The 27,401-nt window shown below is 41.7% G+C and overlaps 1 protein-coding gene across 2 annotated transcripts in view; it reads right to left on the bottom strand.

Annotated features, from left to right (window-relative positions):
- COL21A1 (collagen type XXI alpha 1 chain) overlaps positions 1 to 27,401 on the bottom strand; it is a 203,594-nt gene that overhangs the window by 144,372 nt on the left and 31,821 nt on the right. For both annotated transcript variants that reach the window (XM_047796213.1, XM_047796214.1), the window contains exon 2: positions 557 to 668. In XM_047796213.1, coding sequence (XP_047652169.1) covers positions 557 to 644 — 88 coding nt within the window. In that variant the 5' untranslated portion in view covers positions 645 to 668. The remainder of the gene's footprint in view (positions 1 to 556; positions 669 to 27,401) is intronic.

Below are 27,401 nucleotides of genomic sequence, written 5' to 3'. Positions count from 1 at the left end.
CACGTTGTCCAAACATCTAGTTTAACTGTTACAGAAAAACCATGATTCATTTACAGTAGGTGTGGAAGTTCCCAGGCTAGGGGTTGAATCAGAGCTACAGCAGCTGGCCTACACCACAGGCACAGCAATGCAGGATCCAAGCTGCGTCTGCAACCTACACCACAGCTCATGGCAATGCTGGATCCTGAACCCACTGAGCAAGGCCAGAGATGGAACCCGCAACCTCATGATTACCAGTTGGATTTGTTTCCACTGCACCACAATAGGAACTCCTAGGCAGGTACTTTCTTTAGCTCCTTATCCTGAAGCCTATATAAATGGCTGAATATGGACTTAATACCAGACTGTTTATTCCAGAGCCTGATGGGTTAATGAAATAAACTATTACAATCGAATTTTCTCAGAATGACTTCTGATAGCTTTTCCTACAGTTATTGTGTAACAGAATGATTCATTTATTTTAGGGAATTACAGACAATGAAATCCTTAAAGCCACTGCTGAAGCTCCTTTGATTTGATTCCCACAATCAAAGCAGAAAATGCTGGTGATTCTTACTTGATCTTATTTCCCCATCTTCTGCTAACACAGAATTCTGAAGAAGCAGGACCAAAACCATCCGCAGAAATGTAATCTGATGAGCCATGTTTCTGTTTTGGCTTTAGAATTCCTATAAGAAAAAAAGAAAGAAAGAAAGAAAGAAAGTTACATACAATAGAAAAATAAAGACAAATACCTAAACATGATGAGTTTGAATCTGTAAATCAAAGCTAATTTGTACTGACTTTAGAATTAACATACATGTTCAAAATAGCCATACTTCAACTATATCAACACAAGACAGCAATGAATGGGAACTGAGGAAGACCATGATAAAATTTTTGAAATTCATAATCATCTTGGAAAAGCAAAAACTTCTCTACAACTTTAGGCTTTGCTCAAAATATTTACTAGAATCCCTCCTTTTAGCATAGCCCACAGTGCTTTAGCTCATCCTTTTCAGTTACCTCAATGGCAGCACACATCCTTCTTTTAAATACGGATTTGCAGTTCCCGTTGTGGCGCAGCAAAAAAAAATATGACTAGGAACCATGAGGTTGTGAGTTCGATCCCCGTCCTCGCTCAGTGTGTTAAGGATCCAGTGTTGTCATGAGCTGTGGTGCAGGTTGAAGACGCAGCTCCGATCCCATGTGGCTCTGGCTGTAGCCAGCAGCTGCAGCTCTGATTAGACCCCTAGCCTGGGAACCTCCATATGCTGCGGGTGTGGCCCTAAAAAGAAAAGAAAAGAAAGAAAGAACAATTGTGATTAAGCTGGGGAATTTACACTATCTGATTTTGACTTAGAGTAATCTAGCTACAGCAGTCAAGCAAGTGTGCTTGCTGTTGGTGTAAGGATAAATATAATGGAAAAAATAAAAATCATTATCAAAGTTAAAAATATACATATATACATATAAAGTAGGAGACAGTGAAGTTCAGAAATAGACCCACACTTACATGGTCAGCTGATGTACAATAAAAGTGTCTAAGTAACTGCATAGTAAAGGAAAGTCTTTTCAATAAATGGTGCTGGATCAACTGAATAAACAAGAAAATGAACCTTGACCTCATTTCATTCCATATACAAAAATTAGATAAAGCAGAGATCTAAATGTAAAAGCTAAAGCTTTAAGGCTTCTAGAAGAAAACACAAGGGAGTATCTCCACAACCTCGAGATGAGGCAAATTTTCTTAGGACCCCAAAGCTGCTATCAATTTTAAAAACAGAGACACATTAGATTTCACCAAACTTCAACATTTCTGTTCCTCAAAAGATGCCATTAAGAATATAAGCCAGGAGTTCCCGTCGTGGCGCAGTGGTTAACGAATCCGACTAGGAACCATGAGGTTGCAGGTTCGGTCCCTGCCCTTGCTCAGTGGGTTAACGATCCGGCGTTGCCGTGAGCTGTGGTGTAGGTTGCAGACGCTGCTCAGATCCCGTGTTGCTGTGGCTCTGGCGTAGGCCGGTGGCTACAGCTCCGATTCAACCCCTAGCCTGGGAACCTCCATATGCCGCGGGAGCGGCCCAAGAAATAGCAACAACAACAACAACAACAACAAAAAGACAAAAGACAAAAAAATATATATATATAAGCCAATATTCAGAGTAAAACACTTAACAAAAAATGACTTGCATACAGACTGTACATAGATTTTAAAACTTCTACAAATCAACAATAAAAAGAACACAATCCATTTTTTAAAAAAGAATAAGTCTTAAACAGACTTTTTTTTTGTCTTTTTTTAAATCTTTTTTGGGCTGCACCTGCAGCACATGGAGGTTCCCAGGCTAGGGGTCTAATTGGAGCTATAGCCACCAGCCTACCCACAGCCACAGCCATGTCAGATCGGAGCCGTGTCTGTGACCTACACCACAGCTCACAGCAACGCCGGATCCTTAACCCACTAAGCAAGGCCGGGGATCGAACCTGAAACCTCATGGTTCCTAGTCGGATTCTTGTAACAGACTTTTTAATTATTACTTTAAAAATGTAGAAATAGCCAGTAACATGTGAAATGGTTCTCATTATTAGTCCTCAGAGAAGTATATGCTAAAACCACAATAAGATATCATTTCATACCCTCTAAAATGGCTAACATTAAGAGTCTGACAATATTGAATATTTATGAGGCTATGTGGAGAAATGGGAACTCCTACATTTTTGGTAAGAGTGAAAAGTGATGTAACCACTTTGGAGAACTGTTAGGTTCAGTTTCTTACAAAATTAAACTCTGCTCAGAAACTCTTCTGCTAAGTATATAACCAAGAGAAGTGAAAACGTGCCAACAAAAAGACTTGAACAGTGTTTATAGCGGTTTTACTCATAACAGTTCCAAACTCGAAATAACTCAAATGCTATCCACAGGAAAATGGACCAACAAGTTGGTGAGAGTCACCTAACAGAACAGAGCAACAAAAAAATAATAAATTAGTGTTATACATGAATAACAGGCATGCATTTTAAATACGTTCTATTTGATGAAACCAGCCAAATACAAAAGAATACACAGAGCATGACTCTACCGATTTGAAGTCCCAAGGCAGGAAACTAACCTGCAGGGTTAGAAATCAGGAACCATCTCCCTTTGGTGGGAGAAGTCAACAGGAACGCGACACACAAAAAAAAAACTTGCTGGATGTTAGAAAGTCTGCATCTACAGTGTGATACTGGGGTGCATGTGTTGGTCTGGGGCCATTAAGCTGAAAGCTTAAAAACTGTATAATTTGTTGCATATGATTTATATCCTGACAAACACCAATGAGTCCAAAATTATCACTGTCCTTTTTAAAATGAGGCTGGCCCCCTGGGCAAAGAGCTATAAAGGTCAAAAAATGTCAGTGAGAAGCATTTTTCGTGAGTCATATCTAGGAGGTACTGTTTTATGGCAACAACGTGTACTAATAAATATTGACTAACTTCCTCCCCCCAAAGCCTCAAAATTAAGTTATTCTGGTCTGCTACCAAAAACATCCTTCTTATTTCTATGTAGTATCTGATTCCTTCAGAATCCTTGGACTAAAGTTAACTGTCAATGGCATTTAGCGTATTCTAGACTGGCACCCACTAAAGCAGGTGATATGAAAAAGGCATTAACTACCTATTACTGCCATGTTATTTCACCACAGAAACATAACTAGTGTATTTCATAAATATATTTTACATCAACAAAATCTTAGCCAACTGAATCCAACAACACATCAAAAAAATTATACACCATGACCAGGTAGGGTTCATCCCAGGTTCACAAGGATGGTTCAACATACGCAGATCAATCAACGTCATACACCACATTAACAAAAGAAAAGTCAAAAATCATATGATCATCTCAATAGACGCAGAAAAAGCATTTGACAAAGTCCAACATCCATTCATGATCAAGACCCTCACCAAAGTGGGTATAGAGGGAACATTCCTGAACATAATCAAAGCCATTTATGATAAACCCACAGCAAATATAATCCTCAATGGGGAAAAACTGAAAGCCTTCTCACTCAAATCTGGAACAAGACAGGGATGCCCACTCTCACCACTGTTTTTCAACACAGTTTTGGAAGTCCTAGCCACAGCAATTAGACAAACAAAAGAAATAAAAGGCATCCATATAGGAAGAGAAGAGATAAAACTGTCACTGTATGCAGATGACATGATACCATGCATAGAAAACCCTAAGGACTCAACCCGAAAACTACCTGAACTGATGAATAAATCCAGCAAAGTAGCAGGATATAAGATGAACATTCAGAAGTCAGTCGCATTTCTGTATACCAGCAATGAAATATTAGAAAAGGAATACAAAAACACGATACCTTTTAAAATTGCACCTTAAAAAAAATCAAATACCTCGGAATACACCTGACCAAGGAGGTAAAGGACCTATATGCCAAGAACTATAAAACTTTAATGAAAGAAATCAAAGAAGATGTAAAGAAATGGAAAGATATTCCATGTTCCTGGATTGGGAAAATCAATATTGTAAAAACAGCCATACTACCCAAAGCAACCTACAGATTCAATGCAATCCCTATCAAATTACCCATGACATTTTTCACAGAACTAGAACAAACAATCCAAACATTTATATGGAACAACAAAAGACCCAGAATCGCCAAAGCAATCCTGAGAAACAAAAACCAAGCAGGAGGCATAACTCTCCCAGACTTCAAGAAATACTACAAAGCCACAGTCATCGAAACAGTCTGGTACTGGTATCAAAACAGACAGACCGACCAATGGAACAGAATAGAGAACCCGGAAATAAACCTGACACCTACTGTCAATTAATCTTTGACAAGGGAGGCAAGAACATAAAATGGGAAAAAGAAAGTCTATTCAGCAAGCATTGCTGGGAAACCTGGACAGCTGCATGCAAAGCAATGAGACTAGAACACACCCTCACACCATGCACAAAAATAAACTCCAAATGGCTGAAAGACTTAAATATAAGACAGGACACCATCAAACTCCTAGAAGAAAACATAGGCAAAACACTCTCTGACATCAACATCATGAATATTTTCTCAGGTCCGTCTCCCAAAGCAATAGAAATTAGAGCAAAAATAAATCCATGGGACCTCATCAAACTGAAAAGCTTTTGCACAGCAAAGGAAACCCAAAAGAAAACAAAAAGACAACTTACAGAATGGAAGAAAATAGTTTAAAATGATGCAACTGACAAGGGCTTAATCTCTAGAATATATAAGCAACTTATACAACTCAACAGCAAAAAAGCCAATCAATGGAAAAATGGGCAAAAGACCTGAATAGACATTTCTCCAAGGAAGATATACAGACGGCCAGCAAACACATGAAAAAATGCTCAACATTGCTGATTGTAAGAGAAATGCAAATCAAAACTACCATGAGGTACCACCTCACACCAGTCAGAATGGCCATCATTAATAAATCCACAAATAACAAGTGCTGGAGGGGCTGTGGAGAAAAGGGAACCCTCCTGCACTGTTGGTGGGAATGTCAACTGGTACAGCCACTATGGAGAACAGTTTGGAGATACCTTAGAAATCTATACATAGAACTTCCATATGACCCCACAATCCCACTCTTGGACATCTATCCGGACAAAACTCGACTTAAAAGAGACACATGCACCCGCATGTTCATTGCAGCACTATTCACAAGAGCCAGGACATGGAAACAACCCAAATGTCCATCGACAGAGGATTGGATTTGGAAGATGTGGTATATATACACAATGGAATACTACTCAGCCATAAAAAAGAATGACATAATGCCATTTGCAGCAACATGGATGGAACTAGAGAATCTCATCCTGAGAGAAATGAGCCAGAAAGACAAAGACAAATACCATATGATATCACTTATAACTGGAACCTAATATCCAGCACAAATGAACATCTCCACAGAAAAGAAAATCATGGACTTGGAGAAGAGACTTGTGGCTGCCTGATGGGAGAGGGAGGGAGTGGGAGGGATTGGGAGCTTGGGCTTATCAGATTACAAGGAGATCCTGCTAAGTAGCATTGAGAACTACGTCTAGATACTCATATTGCAACAGGACAAAGGGTGGGGGGAAAATGTATGCATGTAAGAATAATTTGATCCCCATGCTGTATAGCGGGAAAAAATTAAAAAAATTTAAAAAAATATTTTACAGCTATTTAATTGTGCAGATGCTTACGCATGATGCATATAAGCTGAGGCATATAAGGTTACCATTTACTTCCATCACCTGGGGGCTTGTTACACATATAGATACCCTGGCCCTACCATTAGCTTCAGACTGCAGGGCAAGGGGTCGAACACATAAATCGAAATGAAATGAAATAAATAAAATAAAAATCTTCCCATATGCTAATGTACACCAAATGTCTAGAAATTCTGGTGTAAGGCAATGCAGAAATGATAAGAAAAAAACAACTTCCTATTCCCCTGGTAGAGAAGCAAGTTAGCAACCCCAAAGAGGAGAGCAAAATTCAGAGAAGCTCTATATTCAAGAATTTCTAGAGGTTGGCTACTCAGAGTAACTTCAGCATCCGCATTTTGCAAACGTTAACATGCACGGAAATCGCTTAGAGAGCGTGTCACAATGCAGGTTCTGATTCAGTGGGTTTTGTATATGACCTAAGATGGTTCACGTCTAATAAGCTCCCAGATGATGCTAATGGTCCCTAACATCCATAATTGCTGCTTCCCATCTAGTGAACAGGCCTCTAAGGAACACAGGAACAGATGCCACCTTTAATGATGGACGGTTCTGTTTTGTAAAAATTTAACCTCTCAGTGCTACCGGAAGAGCTCTTCAGAGATAATGAAAATGGAGGAAATTACTTTTAACAGAACGTAGGAATTTGTTTTCTTTCTTCCTCTCTTCCTTCTTTCCTCCCTCCCTTCCTTTTCTTCCTTTAATGCCTGTGCCCACAGCATGTGGAAGTTCCAGGGCCAGGGATCCAACGCCTGCCGCAGTAGTGACCTGAACTACAGCAGTGACAGCGCCAGATCCTTAACACACTGTGCCACCGGGGAACTCCCCGAATGAAGCAATTTAGATTGAGCTCACCGGCTAATGTGGAACATACACTAGGCTAACCCTCTACCATGTAATCCAGGCTATAGATTTAACACTGCCACTAACTAACTTTCTTACCATGCTCTAACGTTCAAAAAAAAAAAAAAAAAAACCACGGTGAAACTGGAGATCTGTAATCTTCCTTTCAACTACAGAGAAGGTGATCCATAATCTAGAACCTCATAGGATTATTGTGACAAGAAAAGTGTACAGTTTACACTGCTGGAGACAATACTAGGTCATTTAACCTTGGGAGGTGTTGAGGCTGACCTGGATACCACAGCTTGCCTCTCGCCTGCACCCCAATAAGCAACAGACCTACAACTTACACTCAGGTTCTCACTCCAGAATTCTTTCCGCTCAGGGACCATACTAGATCAGGAATCTGCTTTCCTAGAGTTTTTCTGCCAGACACTAAATAAATGGTTGGGTGAGATCATTTTAGCTCGTGGTGGGTAGTATAAAGAAATGGGGTTGGTAGATGCAACCTATTCCATTTAGAGTGGATAAGCAATGAGGTCCTACTGTACAGCACAGGGAACTGGGTCCAGTCTCTTGGGATAGAACATGATGGAAGATACTATGAGAAAAGCAATGTGTGTGTGTGTGTGTGTGTGTGTGTGTGTGTGTGTGTGTATACACATATAGATATGGCTGGGTCACTTTGCCATACAGTAGAAATTGGCACAACACTGTAAATCAATAATACTTCAAAAATAAAAAATAAACTAATAAAAAGAAAGACATGAATATAGTCATGTATAACATGGGCCAGGAGCAAGAAGGGCTGCCTTCAGTCTGGAGGTCGGAGAAGGTGTCTGAAAGGATGCTGATGAGCTGACACTTGGGGAAGGTGACAGAGCCATCCTTGCCTGGCACTGAGGACCAACCTTCCTGCTGAGGGTGGAGCACGTTTGCTTGTTCTTGGAACAAAAGGAAGGTCCATGAGGAGAGGCGAGGGAGGAGGAGGCAGAAGGGCAGGGCTACGACCAGGTAGGGGGGCCCCGGGGAGTGTGTGACCGTTAGGACCCTTCCCCGAAATGCAAAGTGGACATGGAAGGTGTGACACCCGCGTGCAGCATGGCAAGGGGTTCACGATGAGCAGCGCAACCCACTCAAAGTTGAGAGTTCTCTAAAATTCAGTGTCTTGGAATAGACTATAATAGAAGATAATATGAGAAAAATATATATCTACATATGTATGACTGGGTCACTTTGCTGTACATTGGAAATGGACTCAACATTGCAAATCAACTATACTTTAACAAAAATAAATTAAAAAGGGGGGCAATTCCCAGAGAAACGAGATCAATGGGTGATTGTCCTGTTCTACTTTTCCTCCTCCTTCCATCTCCTTATCTGAATCATAGTCCACTGCCACCATTGCTAATATTTTATTAAAATCAAAATAAATGCCTGTCACTAAAATTCTGAGAAGAGTGGATACAGATGAAAGCCAAGTCCTTGTCTCCTTGAGACGGGTGTATCACACTGGGCCCAATGACAGGAAAGGCATGGGAATTCATGTGGGGAGCGACCAGGAATGCCTGAAAGCTTTTAAAATGCGTAAAAGCCAGGGACTGTCAGGAAAAATGCCCTCTCGAAATGTGGTTGCTGAGCTTGGTTGTAAAACCTTGAAATAAATTTGAAGACTAAAAATAGTTCCCTCATGAGACACTAACACGCATGCTTATTTATACACGCTGTCTTTGAACTAAACTGTAAAACAAGAAGATGTGGGGAAACTGAAATTCTGGTCTCCACATTTCTACACACGTGCGCGCACACCCCACCCCCACACACACCCTGTGTATTCTATGTATAACATTAAGGTGGTGGAAGGAAGCCCCAGTTGGGACACCAGACTTGACAAAGGCAAAATGCTGGCAAACCAGTAAAGAATTAAGAATGAGTTCAGGTGGTCTCCGGAGGAGACAGGTTTTTTTTTGGGGGGGATGTGCTTGGGCTGTGGGATAGAAATCCTGTGAAATCAGATTGTTATGATCATTATACAACTACAGATGTGATAAATTCATTTGAGTAAAAAAAAAAAACAAAAAAAGAATGAGTTCAGGGAGTTCGAGTCGTGGCTCAGTGGAAATGAATCAGACTGGCAACCATGAGGATGCAGGTTCGATCCCCGGCCTCACTCAGTGAGTTAAGGATCTGGCATTGCCATGAGCTGTGGTGTAGGCTGCAGAGGCAGCTCAGATCTGGAGTTGCTGTGGCTGTGGTGTAGGCCAGTGTCTACAGCTCTGATTGGACCCCTGGCCTGGGAACCTCCATATGCTGAGGGTGTGGCCCTAAAAAGATAAAAAAAAAAAAAAAAGAATGAGTTCAGGTATATATGTATGTATGCTGAGTTTGGTTTGTTTGAGTTATCATTAAAACAAAAGAACTATAGTTATAACTTTTGGAACTTCATAGGTCAAATCATGCCCTCAAATAAATAATTAATGCCACCTTGATTGTATAAAGCAATTTATGGTTAACTAAACAATGGACATTTGCCATCACATTTCCCTAAACAAAAATCTAGGAGGGTAGACAGACAGGCAATTATAAATTCCCTTTCACAGCCAGGGGGCTGACAGATTCCCAGAAGCTATTCTTTTACTTTTTGCAGAGTTTGCTCTCACACTGCAGAGTGGGTGGGGGACCGCTTGCTTGGTGTGTCTGTAGAGTACATTGCATCGCACCCATTAAAGCGACACACGAAAAAGTGAGTGGCAGCGACCTGCCTGTAATTTGGTGGAGGGGTTTAAAATCCCATCTGGCCACAGCAGCTTCTCAATATTCAGGCAATGAAAGGATATACATGTCTGTGTAATCGTTCAAAATGAGACCAGTAAAAAGATCGCCAAGGAACATGGGGAACAGTGTACTTTATTGGCCCGTGCCAGCAGATCCACTAAAATCATACCATGGAATTCTGTCAGTAATTTTAAGCTGTGCTTATAAATGTAGCCCTTTTTTCCCCCTATCCCTACATTCCTGTTATATTAACATACATTAGCCTCATTTTTATTTTTTAACTCAGCTCTAATTTTTACAATAAAGTATCAGAAAAAGCAAAGACATCAATTCCCAAAGGGAAAAACTAATGATGTTCTAAACATCTAACTCAGGTCAAATTGTTCTCCAGCCTCCAAATCTTCAGCTCTCCCGTGGTACACCAAAAAGAACACCCGATAATGGTTTGGGAGTCATGCAACGGGAGTCTCGCCCTAGATGTGCCTTGCTTGCTACTTAGAAAATAAAAGGTTAGCCTATGCAAAGCCAAACAGCAATACAGGGCGCTAAGTAGAAAATAAACGTCGCGGGCAGAAGAGCAGCCAGGGCGAAAGAAAATGGGTGAAAATGAGCAATTACTGTTCACGTTTTGCGTAAAATCACCAGTAATCCACTCCAGCATGCCACCTGTGGTTTCTCAATACCATTTCCCATGAAAAGAAACCAGGTCTCTTCAGGGAAAATAGCCGATTGCAGATCCGGGGGACATGAGACATGAGACAGAGAAATCTTGTCATTCTTAGACCAGGGAAAGTCTCAAAAGCTACTGGGGGTCAAGGACCCAAGAGCTAAGGGGAGGGGCTCCTATTAGCTAAAGAGAAAACCATCTGATCTTGAAAAAAAATTTACCACAATGGGTAAATTACTAAACCTATTCATTCATAAAATACAAAAAGCAAAACCACCCCCCCAACACCCCCGCCACTGGTCACCTTTGGAGATTGCCAGGGTACAAATAAAGACAAAGAGTCAGGCATGTATCCTACCTTTCCTTCATGGATAATATTTCAGGGCAACAAAAGAGTTATTAGAGTTCCTGCTGTGGCTCAGTGGAAAATGAATCCAATTAGGAACCACGAGGTTGTGGGTTCGATCCCTGGCCTCACTCAGTGGGTTAAAGATCTGGCATTGCCGTGAGCTGTGGTGTAGGTTACAGATGCAGCTTGGATCTGGCGTTGCTGTGGCTGTGGCGTAGGCCGGAGGCTACCGCTCCGATTAGACCCCTAGCCTGGGAACCTCCATATGCCTCGGGTGTGGCCCTAAAAAAGACAAAAGACAGAAATAAAATAAAATAAGAGTTATTAATGAGCAACAGTTAATAAATGCCAGAAGATACAACAGAATTAGAAAACCGTATTTTGTACCCACTAAGGAAATAATGGATCGAGGCAAGGGTCACCAGCGCTGCCAACATGACTGGGTGAAAGGAATGAGGACGGGGAATCAGGACAGCCACCTCACCCGACTACACCGGAACCCACTTACCCACCTGAGCAGCGTTAAGGGGGAATGAGATGTACGTCCCTCCAGACAGGTCAGAACAGGAACGCATTTTCATCTGTGAGTTACTTTTGGCCAATAGAGAATAACACCCGAATCGACTCAGGTCTGTATCTCCGCAATTCTAAGCAATTCAGGAATGTGTTCAATGACACTCAGAGGATGAGATCAGCGAAAGCGGAAACCTGTACGATTTCTGTGTGGCATGAAAATAAAAGTAAGGGGACTACAACGCAGATGTGGACATTGTTGGAATCTGGATTTAAACAATAAGCTGGATATTTTTGAGACAGAGAAAGCTAAACATGGACTGAATATTAGATCATATGCAAGTTTAAAAATAAAATGATGGCCTCACTCACAGCCTATGGAAGGTCCCGGGCCAGGGACTGAATCCAAGCTGAACCTGTGACCTGTGCCACAGAAGTGGCCACACTGGATCTTTAACCCACTGTGCTGGGCTGGGGATCGAACCTGCACCTCCACAGGGACTGGAGCCACTGCATTCGGAGTCTTAACCCGCTGCACCACAATGGAAACTCCAACATGCGCTATTCAAAAAAATTCATTGGATGTGATCTTACCAGGGTAGTTGGCTTTAGTTTTTCTAAGGATTTGAAGAAAAAAATATAAAAATAGTAAAAGTACAAGTCACCAGTGGAGGAAAAATATTTGTAAGAGAATAAAATCAACAAAAAAGATATGCAGAACACAATTTTTCTGTTCTGAATGTTTTCTAGGATGAACAATAAAACAGTTTGCTTTGTCTGTCTTTTTCTTTGGGACAGAGTTCACTAAAAAATATGTCACAGGAGTTCCCGTCGTGGCGCAGTGGTTAACGAATCCGACTAGGAACCATGAGGTTGCGGGTTCGGTCCCTGCCCTTGTTCAGTGGGTTAAGGATCTGGCGTTGCCATGAGCTGTGGTGTAGGTTGCAGACGCGGCTCGGATCCCACGTTGCTGTGGCTCTGGTGTAGGCCAGTGGCTACAGCTCTGATTCGACGCCTGGCCTGGGAACCTCCATATGCCGCGGGAGCAGCCCAAGAAATAGCAAAAAGACAAAAATAAATAAATAAATAAATAAATAAAATGTCACAAACCAAATCTCTCAGAGAGTACAGCAGCAGTATTCTCACAGAGCAGACATGATAATAATGTAAACCCCAGCCATGATGAGGACAAAAGCACTATAGTGAATTATTTACCTCTATTCCAAAAACAAAAACAAAAACAAAAACAAAAAACCTCCTTGTCCGGTTTGCAGTGTGTCCGCTCCAGGCTAAGTAACCACACTGGAGGGGGGGAGTCGAGGGGGGTGTGGCTCGAAGGCATGTGTGACACACAGTGATTGGTGCAATGTCCGCCCCAGCCTTTGAAACAAATGTTATTTCGCTGGGTCATCCTCTGAAAATTGAAATTTATTTTTCTTCATTAAGTTGCCCCCTCTCTCCGTTTCCAGTGTCTAATTAAACTAATTTAAAGCTGCCTGTTAGTGAAACACCTCTATACCACTATCAAAATGCAATGAGGGTTTAGGCCCCTATCAGCAATTCGAAGCATGATATTATAAGAGTTGTTCTCTGATTTTTCTAAATAAGTCTGATGAGTTGCAAAGATTGTGAAACTGTCACATGAACACTGGAGAAAAGGATGGCACTAATTCAAATTTCCTCGGAAGATTAAGAGACTTGGTTTAACCTGAATAATTTACCCCTAATTCCTTCTCAATTCTTAGCGAGTTAGTGCTAAGTATTTCATTAACATTCTCCTTATTCAAACCATACTTAAGACACACTAGAGGGTTTCCTAAAAATGCTTTATGGTAACTTGGGGGCTCATATAATTGATATGTACTGTGTACTTAGGTTCATTTTTAAAGGTTGAGATCATTATTCTTCTATCTGAATTATCATCGCTCTGTGACGGCTGTTGAGAGAACCACTGACGTATTACTTAATATTAGTTGCTCGTCAGGGACTGAGCCCTTCACAAAATAATAAGATTTCCTATAATGAATATGAACCACCTAGGTGATTTTATAATATAGTTTTGCTACAAATACAATAACTGATCCTACTCCAAGATATTCTAGTTTTATAGGAGAAATATTAGGTTTGTCAGACTAATAAGACACTGATGAAGACTTGGCATTTAAGTAGAACAGTATAACTATCTCTTGACCTTTATTTATTTATTTATTTTGGTCTTCTTTTTTTAACGGCTGCACTGTGGCATATGGAAGTTCCTAGGCTAGGGGCTGAATCACAGCTGCAGCTGCCAGCCTATGCCACAGCCACAGCAATGCCAGATCCAAGCCTCATCTGTGACCTACACGACAGCTCATGGCACCGCCAGATCCTCAACCCACTGAGCGAGGTCAGGGATCAAACCTGAATCCTCACGGATACTATATCGAGTTCTTAACCCACTGAGCCACAAAGGGAACTGCTATAATTATCTTTCTGAACTTATAACTATTGTCTTTCAAGGAAAACAACTAATCCCGGAAAATAAAAATGCTATGGCACTTATGTGGCACCCAAGAGACAACACAGGGGAGAACCGAAATGTGAAGTCATTGACAGAGACAACAGGGACCTGCTGTACAGCCCAGGGAATCCACTCAATATTCTGTGATAACCTAAGTGGGAAACAAATCTGAAAAAGAATGGATGTGTGTATGTGTATTAAATGAATCACTTTGTTGTATAGCAGAAATTATCAATAAAACTTTAAAAATTAAAAAAATCGGAGTTCCCGTGGTGGCGCAGTGGTTAACGAATCCGACTAGGAACCATGAGGTTGCGGGTTCGGTCCCTGCCCTTGCTCAGTGGGTTAACGATCCGGCGTTGCCGTGAGCTGTGGTGTAGGTTGCAGACACGGCTCGGATCCCACGTTGCTGTGGCTCTGGCGTAGGCCGGTGGCTACAGCTCCGATTCAACCCCTAGCCTGGGAACCTCCATATGCCGCGGGAGCGGCCCAAGAAATAGCAAAAAGACAAAAAAAAAATTTTTTTTAAATCATTGACAAACTATCACCAAGGAAAAGGCACAAAAAAGAGGCAAAGGATAAGTACAAAGCATCATCATCTAATTTAATATATTAAGGTTCATTGATAATGTATTAAGGTTCTTACTGATTGCTAACTATTTTGTATGAAGTTTTTAAATGCATAGTTTCCATGCATGTTGGATATTTCTGTCTTTTTTTTTTTTGCTCTTTAGGGCCGCACCCGAGGCGCATGGAGGTTCCCAGGCTAGGGGTCAAAGTTGAACTACAGCTGCCAGCCTACACCACAGCAACACAGGATCTGAGCCGCACCTGCAACCTACACCACAGCTCATGGCAACGGCAGATCCTTAACCCAGTGAGTGAGGCCAGGGATCCAACCCGAAGCCTCATGGTTCGTAGTCAGATTCGTTTCCACTGTGCCACGGGAACTCCTGCGTGTTGGATATTTCTCAAACAGCTTATCAAAGCATGAGACGACAAGAGAAATCCACTCAAAAATTATTAGAATTTTTTTTATTCATTAATGATATATACCTATCTGCTACAAACCAATAAGTGAAAGCATTATGTGCCTTAAAAAAATTAGACTGGGTGTCAGAAGACAGTATTTAGCCCGATTCTGCCATTATGTGAATTGAAGCGAGAGAGAAAGAAAAAAAATCAGCTGGGACTGCTGTCTGGGCCTTGGTCCCTTTTCTATAACAAGAGAAAGACTGTCCAGTCTGACATTCTGTGAATCTACGATAGTCAGGAAAATCAATTTTCATGTCTGCTTTGTGTGTGTGTGTGTGTTTTAATAAAATGGTATAACCGTACCACTGCATTGTCTGATTTAAAAAAAAAAAAACAAAAAAAACCCCCCCAAATCCTAGACATTGAAGAAACAAGCCTAAGAGCCAAGATGTTGTATGCCAGCGGATAAAACACACTGCTGATTAGATGTACCGTCTGAAGCTCACCGTGCAGTAATTGCGTTTACCGTTCCAGTCTGTTTTTTTGTTTTTGTCTTTTTGCCATTTCTTGGGCTGCTCTCTTGGCATATGGAGGTTCCCAGACTAGGGGTCGAATCGGAGCTGTAGCCACCGGCCTACGCCAGAGCCACAGCAACGCGGGATCCGAGCCGCGTCTGCAACCTACACCACAGCTCACGGCAACGCCGGATCGTTAACCCACTGAGCAAGGGCAGGGACCGAACCCGCAACCTCATGGTTCCTAGTCGGATTCGTTAACCACTGTGCCACGACGGGAACTCCCGTTCCAGTCTGTTTTATGGATGGTTGCGGAGCAGTCAGTTGCGATCTGGTGCGGGGAGGTGAGTGTAAGTTCTACTCTGCCGTCTTGTCCTTGCCTTTACAATGGCCATGATGACTCTCATCCACTAATTGTTCCTTGTCTGGGCTCCTTAAAACCAAAAATACCTACTAGCTCACTAATTGTTTTCTGTGGGGAAGAATCATCCCTCCAGCTAGCAAGTGTACTTGTCAGTGCAGGGCTGGAATGCAAACCCTGGTCCCCTGATCCCTAGCTCGGGCATGGACCTTTTCCAGCCTTGCTTAGTCACACTTTCTTCATCGGAAACAAGAAACAGCCCTTCTCTGGCTTGTGTGAGGTTAAGTAGTGAGTAGCCAGCACTGACCTTTCATTCTTTATCCTCCCTAGAATCCTAACTACAAACGGGAAAATATCTCATCCACGTCTTGTGCATCCTGCAGACCCCTGGACAATGCTAAGTTCACGGAAGGCACAGAAATATCTGTTGCAGCATTGACTCGATAAGAGTTTATTGAGAATCAACTTGTGGCAGGCTTTGGGACGGGCATGGTGAAAAGAAAGATGAATAGTATGAGAAAAAGAATGTATATGCAAGTATGACTGGGTCACTCTGCTGTACAGCAGAAATTGACACAACCCTGTAAATCAACTATAAGAAAAATAAAAGAGATGAAGAAAACTGTTACAGCTTTTTCACTGAAGAATTTCTAAATCAGCTAGATACCATACAATAAGGCTGTGAGAAGTATGAAGTAATTTTAACACGACCTGGAACCCTTGCAACTAGAGGTGGACCCAAGTATTTAAAAACACAAAACAAAAATACCAAAAACGCCTATCAGTACCTAAAGAGGAAGGATTTTTGGCTATGGCTATTGTTTATCTCCCTAAAGGAAAGCCTCTGGGAGTGAAACTTTAATGGGCAAAATGTGAATTTCTGTCTAATTGGAAACCTGGTCTCTTTTTCTTGGAGTGGGACTCGCAGAAAAAACATTGCAGAGATTCAAATTCCATGATAAAGGAGAAAAAACAAAATGGGTTTTCATAGATGGGATGAAATCATGTTTCCATGGAAACCCTGAACTGGTTTGCTGCAGCCCAACTTCAGTTGGCCATTTTGGCTAATTTCAACCATAAAAATAAACTTGGCAACTTAAAAAATTTACCCCATCTTATCAAGAATATAACTTTCAAGTGATAGCTGAATACATGGAAAGCATCTTACTTGGATTAAAGGCATATTTTTAAACGGCTTTAATCATTGCCAACTTCACCTGGCAAAGATATCATTTAAACTGGAAACAAATCCAATGAGTGAAGCTGTGCCAGAATAAATAGAATCTAGAATGTGGTTCTCTGATTCTAATGTTGGAGCAAGAACAGGGACAAGGGCTTCCTCTATTACAGACAAACAGAGTCTACGGGTTTAATAGCTTTCACTGAATCATGATAACGAAAATAGACTCGCAATCTATCCCAAAGAGGAAGCCTCCTTTTTTTTTTTTTTTTTTCCATTTAGATTGTTGTTTTCAAATTAGAGATCCGTTCGATCCCTGGCATATAGTTGTGAGGCCACAAATAAGACACCACAATGTTTATGTTTTATAGTAATGATTTTAAAAACATTTCTGTCCTGTGTTTTACTTTTATTAAAGGTTTCCCCCGTACTTACGGACTTTGCTGTAATACAGGGATTGGCTCCAGCCTTTGACTTTGCTTCTCATGAATTTCTTTTGCATGACTGGGTGCTTTCAGACAGAAGTCAGGAGAGCTGAAGGCCAGGCTAATATGCACCCAGACCATCAGCTCGGATTGAACAGTGTCCAGTCACATAAGCTCGATCAGCAATGCAACACATCACAGTCACTTTTTACTAAAGTTCAACATTCTACGCCTTACCCAGCTGACAATCCCCCAAACGGGGGAACTTGGGTTTAATTCTCAAAAGATCCCTCTTCCCTTGACTCTCTTCGTGCTCCTCTCCCTCCCTCACGGCCAAGTGTCGTGAACAAGGGCTTCACTATTTTCCTCCATTTCCCCACCTTCTGCTAAAGCCTCACCCACTGCCACCCAATGTCTGACGCCAGCACGCTGCCCAGACTGCTCCTGTTAAGGGCACTGGTGATTTCCTTTTGCCAAAGTAGGCCGTCTGGCCATCTTTCTTCCCCGTCCCCTGCACTGGACTCATAGAAATGGCTCCCCCCCCCCCCCAACTTTCTCCCTAAGGCTTCCTGACACCACCTACCATGGGAGTGACTTCTTCTCAGACTCCTCAGAGTCCCTCCTACTGCCCACTGTGTGTTCAGATTCCTGGAGTCTAGCCTGAGCCTCTGCTTTTCTTTCACTGGAGAACTTCATCCTCCCCTACAGCTTAAACTTCCACTTGGATGCCACTGGATGACAAATGTTTATCTCCAGAGCACACCTCCCTCTTTCATTCAAGAGTCTGTCTTTAAATAAATAATTACATCCTTAAGTCCAGTGAACAGCAACTTTGATAGAGCTGACATGGATCTTAGTTTCAACAAATCTTGAAATGAGCTCAAAAGCTATTCCCTGTACATTGGTACAACCACTATAGAAAACAGTATGGAGATTCTTCAGAAAAGTAAAACCATATGATCCACTCCTGGAAACCACAATTTTAAAAAGATACATGCAGCCGCATGTTCATAGCAGCACTGTTCACAACAGCCAAGACATGGAAGTCACCTAAATGTCCACTGACAGATGAAGATGAAGAAGCTGTGGTATATCTATACAATGGAATACTACTCTGTTATTAAAAAGAATGAAATTATGCCATTTGCAGCAACATGGATGTGACTAGAGATTCTTGTATTAAGTGAAGTCAGAAAGAAAGACAAATGCCATATGATATCACCTATATGTGGAGTCTCAAATACGGCACAAATGAACCTATCTACAGAATAGAAACAGACTCACAGACCTGGAGAACAGCCTTGTGGTTGCCAGGGGGGAGGGAGTAGGATGGACGGGGAGTTTGGGGTTAGTAGATGCAAACTATTCCATTTAGAATGGATAAGCAATGAGGTCCTGCTGTACAGCACAGGGAACTCTATCCAGTCTCTTGGGATAGACCAGGATGGAAGATAATATAAGAAAGGGAATGTATATATATGTATGACTGGTTCACTTTGCTGTATAGCAGAAATTGACAGAACTTTGTAAATCAACTATACTCTAATAAAAAAATTAAAGAGAAAAAAAATCTATTCCTGAAAAATTGTTATTCTCTTTCTATTTTCTGGTCAACGCTTGGGGCTTTATCATTTCATATCCACCTCTACTACTGAAACCGAGGCAGAAGACAAACATTTGGGAATTTCAACACTTACTGGTTATTTTGAAATATACAACACCCACCCTTTATTTTAAAACCAAAAGACAAGCTTATTTGATGTGACAAAACCAAAACCATTGGTAAACAGAATTAATGGTGAAATGTTAGAAAAATTCTCTTTGAATAAAGAAATAATACATGGATGTCTGTAACCACCTCTATTTAGCACTTAATAGACACTCTAGGAAAATAAAGTATACAGACTGAGAAAAATAAAAGTATCCATATTATTACGGGAGTTATCTAAATTTAAAAAATGCCATAAAAATAATTTAAAATAATATCAGCAAAGTTGTTACATATACAACGAAGCTTTAAAAAAATTAAACACTACTCCCTTATTCCAGCAGCAAGACATTCAAAAATGTATTTTTGAAGATGTTACAACAGCAAGAAAAATAATGGCATATCTAGACTGAACAGAACAAAATTGTAATGGAAGGCCAAAATGTTCTAAAAATATGGAAAAATAAATACATTCATACACTAAGACTTAGTATCATAGAGGTGACAGATTCTCCCTCAAATTAATCTATGTATTCAATGAAATTCCTCAAAACTGAGGTGTTTTGTGTTTGAGTGTGGATGTGGAAGCTGGTGAGCTGATCAAAAAATTTTGATGGAAGAAAAACAGGCCAAAATTAGCCAAGACAATTTTTGAGGAAGAAAAGTGGGGAATAAATTTGTACCACTGGATATTAGCATTTATTTCAAAATGATGGCAATTATAAAGATTTGCGCTGTTTTGTTTTTGCTGAGATATAGTTCATCTACAACATTGTATGCTAGAGGCGTATAACCGAGCTCACAATTTCTAAAGGTGATCCTCCATGTGTAGTTATTATAAAATACTGCCTATATTCCCTGTGTTGTCCAGCATATCTTTGTAGTTTATTTAATTTTATTTATTTATTTATTTTGGGCAGTGCAGTGACAAATGCCAGGTCCTTAACTCCTAGGCCACCAGGGAACTCTCTAGTTTCTTTACTTTACTCATACATGTTTGTACCTCTTAACCCTGTACTGTTACTGTGCCCTTCCTCCCTTTTCTCCCCGCCTTGGTAACCACTAAAGACAGAGATATACCTAATTTCTCTCTACCCCAGTGTATTTCCTGCTGCTTTCATGTATCAGAAATTCAGTCAATGGGGGATGGATGGCCAGGTATACAGACAGCCTCTGCTGAATGCCAGCCTTGCTTCTCACCAGCTTCCTGTTACTGGAGGGAGAGATGTTCTCTGCCAAGAAAGGACTGGAATACACACCTGCCCAACCCTGGGGGCTCTGAGGGTTTGGGTGGCCCCTGTCCCTCTATATTCGGGTGCCCACTCTTGAAGAAGAAATGCCATTATCTTAGATCAAGGTCTGCAGAAATGCCATTATCTGTAGATCAAGATGGAAATGTTTCCGGAGATTTGCCCAAATCTAGGCACTTCTGTATTTTCCTGCATATACTGCGAGAAACCGTGGCATAGTAGAAAGAGGACAGGCTTTCCGTTAAAACAGATTAAAGGAGTTCCCCTTGTGGCTCAGTGGGTTAAGGACCCAACGTTGTCTTTGTGAAGATCCCTGACCTTGCTCAGTGGGTTAAGGAACTGGCGTTGCCATGAGCTGTGGTGTAGGTCACAGGTGTGGCTCAGATCCTGCGTTGCTGTGGCTCTGGTGCAGGCCAGCAGCTGTAGCTCCAATTCAACCCCTGGCCCGGGAACTTCCATGTGCCGTGGGTATGGCTGTAAAAAGAAAAAAAGAAAAAAACAAAAAAGGTAAGTTCTTCATCTTACTGTATGGCTTCAAATAAGCTTCCTAATCTCGCTGAAGCTTCCTTTTCTCCTCTTTGAAATCAGAAATAAACCTACCTATCTCCCTTGAAGGGGTGTTGTGAATACAAAATGAAATAGCGAATAGCACCTTGTAAAGTCTCTCACCCACTGTAAGAACTCAATAAATAATATTTTTCTTCCCTTCTCCTTAAATTTTTTAACACCAGGATTTGCAAAAATAGGAGTGGAAAAAGAATGATTGCTATAGTTGCAACGAATCCCTGTTCCTTGAATACTCATAGGCCATTATCAGCACATTTTAAGCAGGCATCTATCACTTCCCTGTAGGCTAATATACACTCACAGGTATTTCCTGGTTGACTGTGATTTCCTCCTGGGCAGGGTTGAAAGCTACTCATTTCCTTTGCGACACTACACTTTACACATTATGGGCACTCGGTTAAACATTTTCATGGCTCATCCACCACCGCGTCTTAGTTTTATTTGCTCTCACGACGGTGACAGATTTACACGAATCCATCTGCACCTTCCCAGATGACTTCTTTAGGGTCACACATCAGTGATGAGCCAGGACAAAGTGCTCTGAATGTGGTCGCGGAGGGCGACAAAGTCAGCTGGCACCAAGGACCGTTTCTCTCACCAGTGGCCATGGTCCAGGCGACCCACCGAGCCAGCCCAGGCACCATCCAACCCCACAGGGAACACCCACATTATTATTTCTGGAGAAGAGTTGATTTTTTTAAAGGCTTCATATTTTAAGCTTTGAAACTGTGAACCAAGCAGAACCAAGAAGAGATACAACAAAATACAAAAACAGCCTGAAGATCCCCATTCCCTGTTCACAGACACATCAACTTCCTTTTTGGCCAAGGATGTCTTTGAAAGCCCGATCCACACGAGGATGACTCAAAGGGAGGCTAAGAATCCCTTTCTCTCTCCTTCCACCCTGTGCTCTGTTATCCTAACGAATCCCCAGTGGAATCATCACCAGAGCGTCTTGAGGACAGTCAACCCCCCACACCATGTGAGGGTGGACAGCTGGATGCAGCCAGGGCCAGGTCCGTATCACTCACCACCTCTGACAGCAGCAAGATTCCAGCTCAAGTCCCCTCCCCAACAACCTGCAGCCTCGGAGCTGTATTTCCTTGACACTCGCTTTTAAGCCAGGTCAAGACTTCACATAGGACAAGCGAAGCTGCATTTCCCCACATCTGTTTGCACTGGTCAACAACATTTTTTTTTTTTTTATAAATTATGAGATCCTTTGCCTCAATCTCCTTTTAAAATAAGATAATTAAAAAAAAAAAAAAAGGGAGTTCCCGTTGTGGCGCAGTGGTTAACGTGTGGCTCGGATCCCGTGTTGCTGTGGCTCTGGCGTAGGCTGGTGGCTACAGCTCCGATTCGACCCCTAGCCTGGGAACCTCCACATGCTGCGGGAGTGGCCCAAGAAATAGCAAAAAGACAAAAAAATAAAATAAAATAAGATAATTACAGTTGTTTCTCTCTGAAAATTAAGTACATGAGAAAAGAAATGTGGGTATGCAGAAGGTGAGTCCTGGGACTTATCTTGCGGCGCAGTGGGTTCAGGATCTGGCATTGCTGTGGCTGTGGTGGAGGCTGGCAGCTACAGCTCCGATTCCACCCCTTGCTTGAGAACTTTGATATGCCGTGGGTGTGGCCCTAAAAATAAAAAAGAAAGCAAGAAAAATGAACTAAAGGATGGATAGGTGCGAGAAAGTCCCAGTGACCCCACTTTCATTGGTTTTTAACAGAGAAGCTGGGGCTCAAGAAGGTTAAATATTCTAAACAATATTAAATGCAGGGACCAGAAACTGTGTTCCCAAAACAGTGTCCTCTCCCCCATGGGCCATGGTGCTCCCCCCCTTAAATGGGAAAAGGTTCAGAGGTTTTGCTCGAGAAGCAACCTGTAAGAGTCAGGCTTGAACACCTGCAGTATCTCGGGAACCTCAAGAAAGCTCCATCCACTCCTTACACGTAGCACAACTGTCACATGCCAGTGACGGCTCAGCCAGGCACCAGCTCCATCATCCTCCTGGTCTCCGAGGGCTGGAGGCCACATGGGTGTCCAGAGACGGGGGGCCAGTCCTACTCCAGAGGGAACTAAATGTGATCACTGTAGTGTCTCACACTGGGACATGCTACACAAAGTATTACGAACTCTGTCCCCAAATGAGAAGATACTCAGTCCTTGATACATACTATAAAACTATCTTAATACAAGTCAGTATCCTTTTCTTTAAAGAAAAATGCATTAAAATATTTATAGAACACTAGCTTGGTACAAAATATTAGAAAGGTACCCCAAAACTTTTCTAAGGTACCATGCTTTCAAAGTATAGAGAAAACATTCCTTGATGAATATTCAATAGTTTTATACTCCTAGCTGTTTCTCTGTTTTCTTAGGGCTGAACCCATGGCATATGGAAGTTCGCAGCCAGGCTAGAGGTCGAATTGGAGCTGCAGCTGCCGGCCTACACCAGAGCCACAGCAACGCCAGATCCGAGCCACATTTGTAACCCTACATCATAGCTCATGGCAACACTGGATCCTTAACCCACTGAGTGGGGCCAGGGATCGAACCCATGTCCTCATGGCTACAAGTCAGGTCCTTAACCTGCTGACTGCAATGGGAACTTCCCTAACTGTTCTCTGACACTATTTCCAGGCACCAAAGTATTTCACTTTGTAAAAAAAGAAACCACAAGCAAAACATTAGTATAACTTCAAGAAAGTTGCTAATCATTATTTTGTTCTTAGCACATTTCTCGACAACTCTTAAAATCCAAAGCTCTTCCTTAAATTAATTGTGTCATAAAATCACCACGTGAGGTGTCATTGCTGTAGATCTACAAGGTAACATCTCCCTCTTAGATGGAGAAAAAATGCATCCCTCATCCATTTCAATCACAGAGAGAATACCCAATATACAGAATTCTGTAGTTCCTATCACACGAGCACCATTTTAAAGTCATTATTTTCCTTGTGTGAAATAAGGGTTATTACATAACTTCTTGAGATGCCTTTTAATTCTTGGAGTATCATGGCTCCCTTCTTTCTGTTGTATATATTATAAAATCTTGAACACATCTGCTTGGGGTTTTTGTCCTGGCATGTACTCTTTCGGACTTGTTTTCAAATCTTGGAATGGTATTAGCAAAGTCAAAGGAGTCTCCTCGAGCTGTCTTTATCTCAGACATAATTTCAGTATTTCTATTACTTCACATAAAGTGGGAAGAAAAAAATTAACTTGGTCTAAGTATGTATTTCAGGACTCCAGGTGGCTGACTAAAATCAGGGATGAGGTTAATGACAGGGTCCAAAAACTGATACTTGACTCTTGGAGAAAAAGCCTTCTCCAGCAAGGAGGTTGTCCTCATTAGAATTTTGCATCGAGGAGTTCCGTTGTGGCTCAGTGGTGAACGAATCCGACTAGGAACCAAGAGGTTGCGGGTTTGATCCCTGGCCTTGCTCAGTGGGTTAAGGATCTGGCATTGCCGTGAGCTGTGGTGTAGGTCACAGACACAGCTCGGATCCTGCATTGCTGTGGCTGTGGCGTAGGCTGGCGCCAGCATCTCCAATTAGACCCTAGCCTGGGAACCTCCATATGCTGAGGGTGCAGCCCTAGAAAAAGCAAAAAGACAAAAAAAGAAAAAGAAAAAAAGAAGAAGACCACTGCCGTGAGCTGTGCTGTAGGTCGCAGACGCGGCTAGGATCTCAAGCTGCTGTGGCTCTGGTGTAGGCTGGTGGCTACAGCTCTGGTTAGACCCCTAGCCCGGGAATCTCCATATGCCTCAGGTGTAGCCCCAAAAAGACAAAAAAAAAAAAATACACAGTTAAGATTCATCAAGCAACTGACTTTTGCTGCAATGAATATTTTGCACTGAAAGGCACTTTGTCTCTTCTTGAGCAAACATTACTAAGGACCTGACATTTACGAATGCCTGATGAGTACTGAGATATTATGAAGATGCAACAATCAAATTTTAATCAAAGCACTTAACTGTGTAGAGGAAGTTTACTGTAAATGCATCCTGTTTCTCCTATGTAAAAAAAAAAAAAAAAAAGCTTTTAGGGCATGAGCTGAATATGTACCTTAAATTTTTTATTTTTAAAGGCTTTTTTTATTTTTAGTTTTTAATTTTTTTAGTCTTTTGTCTTTTCTATGGCTGCACCCACAGCATATGGAGGTTCCCAGGCTAGGGGCTGAATCAGAGCTGTAGCCGCCAGCCTACACCACAGCCACAGCAACACGGGATCAGAGCCGCATCTTCGACCTACACCATAGCTCACGGCAATGCCAGATCCTTAACCCACTGAGCAAGCCCAGGGATTGAACCTGCACCCTCATGGATATTAGTGGGGTTCATTACTGCTGAGCCAAGATGGGAAGACCCTAAAATTTCTTAAAGATGCAAACAAAACCATCATTTTATGTTTTGTTTAGGAATGGTCTAAGAAGAATGGAACCTCTCTTATAGAGAGTAAAAAGGAACACAAGAGGTTGTGTTCCTGACTTTAATCAGATGAGACTAGGCATGTTCAGGGTGGCGGGGCCCCTAAACTGCTTGAACTTATTCAAGAAAGAAAACTTGCTACCTCTTAAACAACAATCTTTAGATAGTTCTCGTTGCTACATGGTTCTTCCTGAATAGCAGCTAACTTCACTGAGATCCTATAGGAAGCAGGCAATGGATTAAGCAATTACACGATTTCACGCAATGCTACGAGCCCTGGAAGTAGCAACTGTACTGTTGGTTCTACTTACAGTTGAACTGCATGGCTCAGAGTGACTGTCTGAGTCGGAAAATCTTACTCAAGTAGAGTTGATTTACAATGCTGTGTTTATTCCTGCTGTACTGCAAAGTGATTCAGTTATACATATACACGCATCCATTCTTTTTCAGATTCTTTTCCCCTGTAAGTTATCACAGAGTATTGGGTAGAGTTCCCTGTGCTAGATAGTAGGTCACCATTGGACAATCATTCCATTTACACCAGTGTGCACATGCCAATCCCAAATCCCCAATCCCCAGTCCATCCCTCCCACCCCCCCCCCCCCACTTGTCCCTTTGGTAACTGTAAGTTTTGTTTTTGCAGTCTCTGAGTCTGTTTTGTAAATTATTTCATTTGTATCTTTGATATCAGATGATGTTTGTCTTTCTCTGTCTTTTTTTTTTTTGTCTTTTTGCCATTTCTCGGGCCGCTTTCGAGGCATATCGAGGTTCCCAGGCTAGGGGTTGAATCGGAGCCATAGCCTCCAGCCAATGCCAGAGCCACAGCAACGCCAGATCCGAGTGGCGTCTGCAACCTACACCACAGCTCATGGCAACGCCAGATCCTTAACCCACTGAGCAAGGCCAGGGATTGAACCTGCAACCTCATGGTTCCTAGTCGGATTCGTTAACCACTGAGCTACGACAGCAACTCCTGTCTTTCTCTGTCTTAACTTCACTTGTAGGATAATCTCTAGGTCCATCCATGTTGCTGCAGATGGCATTATTTCATTCTATTCTATGGCTGAGTAATATTCCATTGTATATGTATCCATCTTTATCCATTCCTCAGAGAGATTTTTAAAACACTGGTCACACAAAAGCAGAATAAAGTTTGAACCAAGTCCCTCTGAGGCCACATGGCCCCTGCTTTCTACCAGACCCATCAAAGCTGCTCTTGAAGCAAAAGTCTGTCTCCTGCTGATTGATATTCTGCGGCTCCTCTTTATGCTGTTAACTTAGCCCAGGGCTTCCCAACTACTGACATCTGGGACCAGATGAGTCTTTATCATGGCGTCTGTTCTGCGCATATTAGGATGTCTGCAGCATCCCTGGCCCTAACCCAATAGATCCCAACAGTGCCCCCTTCCAGTTGTGACCCCTAAAGTTGTTCCCAGATATGGCGGGGAACAAAAATCAACCCCACTGAAAACCACAGACTGAGTCAACAGAGGCTTGCCTCAAGGATTGGCACTTGGAAGACCTTAGTGAATGAAAGTGCACTTGAACTTTCTAAGTCTTCCATCTCATACGGAGAATCAACTGCCATGTTCAAAATCCTTTGTCCAAAGGATAAGGCAATAAGGTAGAAGCATCAGTTCGTTTAAGGTGTTAAAAAGAATTTGTTGGTTCTGTTTCAGACCTGACACAAACTCAACTCTTCTACTATCAGAGTTTCTGGGCTTTTGCTTCTATTTCAGAATCAAATGTTCTTAAATAAGTAGATCAGGTATGTTCCCAAAATAATAATAATTTAAAAGGAAATACAGAAAGCAGCACACAATTTCACTGCTTGTATTTGCTTTTCTTTTTTTTTTCTTTTTTTGCCGTAAACAAGAGAGTCCCTTTAAAATGGAAAGTATTTTCCTCCTATTTTATTCTGGTTTCAAGACAACTAATTGTCAAAAACTATAATAATGCTACCTATGGGAATTTTCATTACTTCACTCACTTACATGATGATGGTGGTTTTATTTTTCCTGTTTCTTAATCCATACATGTGCAAAGCTCAAATATATCATGGCAATAATGAAACTGTTATATAATCTGAGTCTTTAATACATTTAAAGAATATACTCCAG

The sequence above is a fragment of the Phacochoerus africanus genome, chromosome 9 (assembly GCF_016906955.1).
Source record: "Phacochoerus africanus isolate WHEZ1 chromosome 9, ROS_Pafr_v1, whole genome shotgun sequence".
In the NCBI taxonomy this organism is placed as follows: Eukaryota; Metazoa; Chordata; class Mammalia; order Artiodactyla; family Suidae; genus Phacochoerus; species Phacochoerus africanus.
This window is presented reverse-complemented; position numbering and strand designations above follow the sequence as displayed.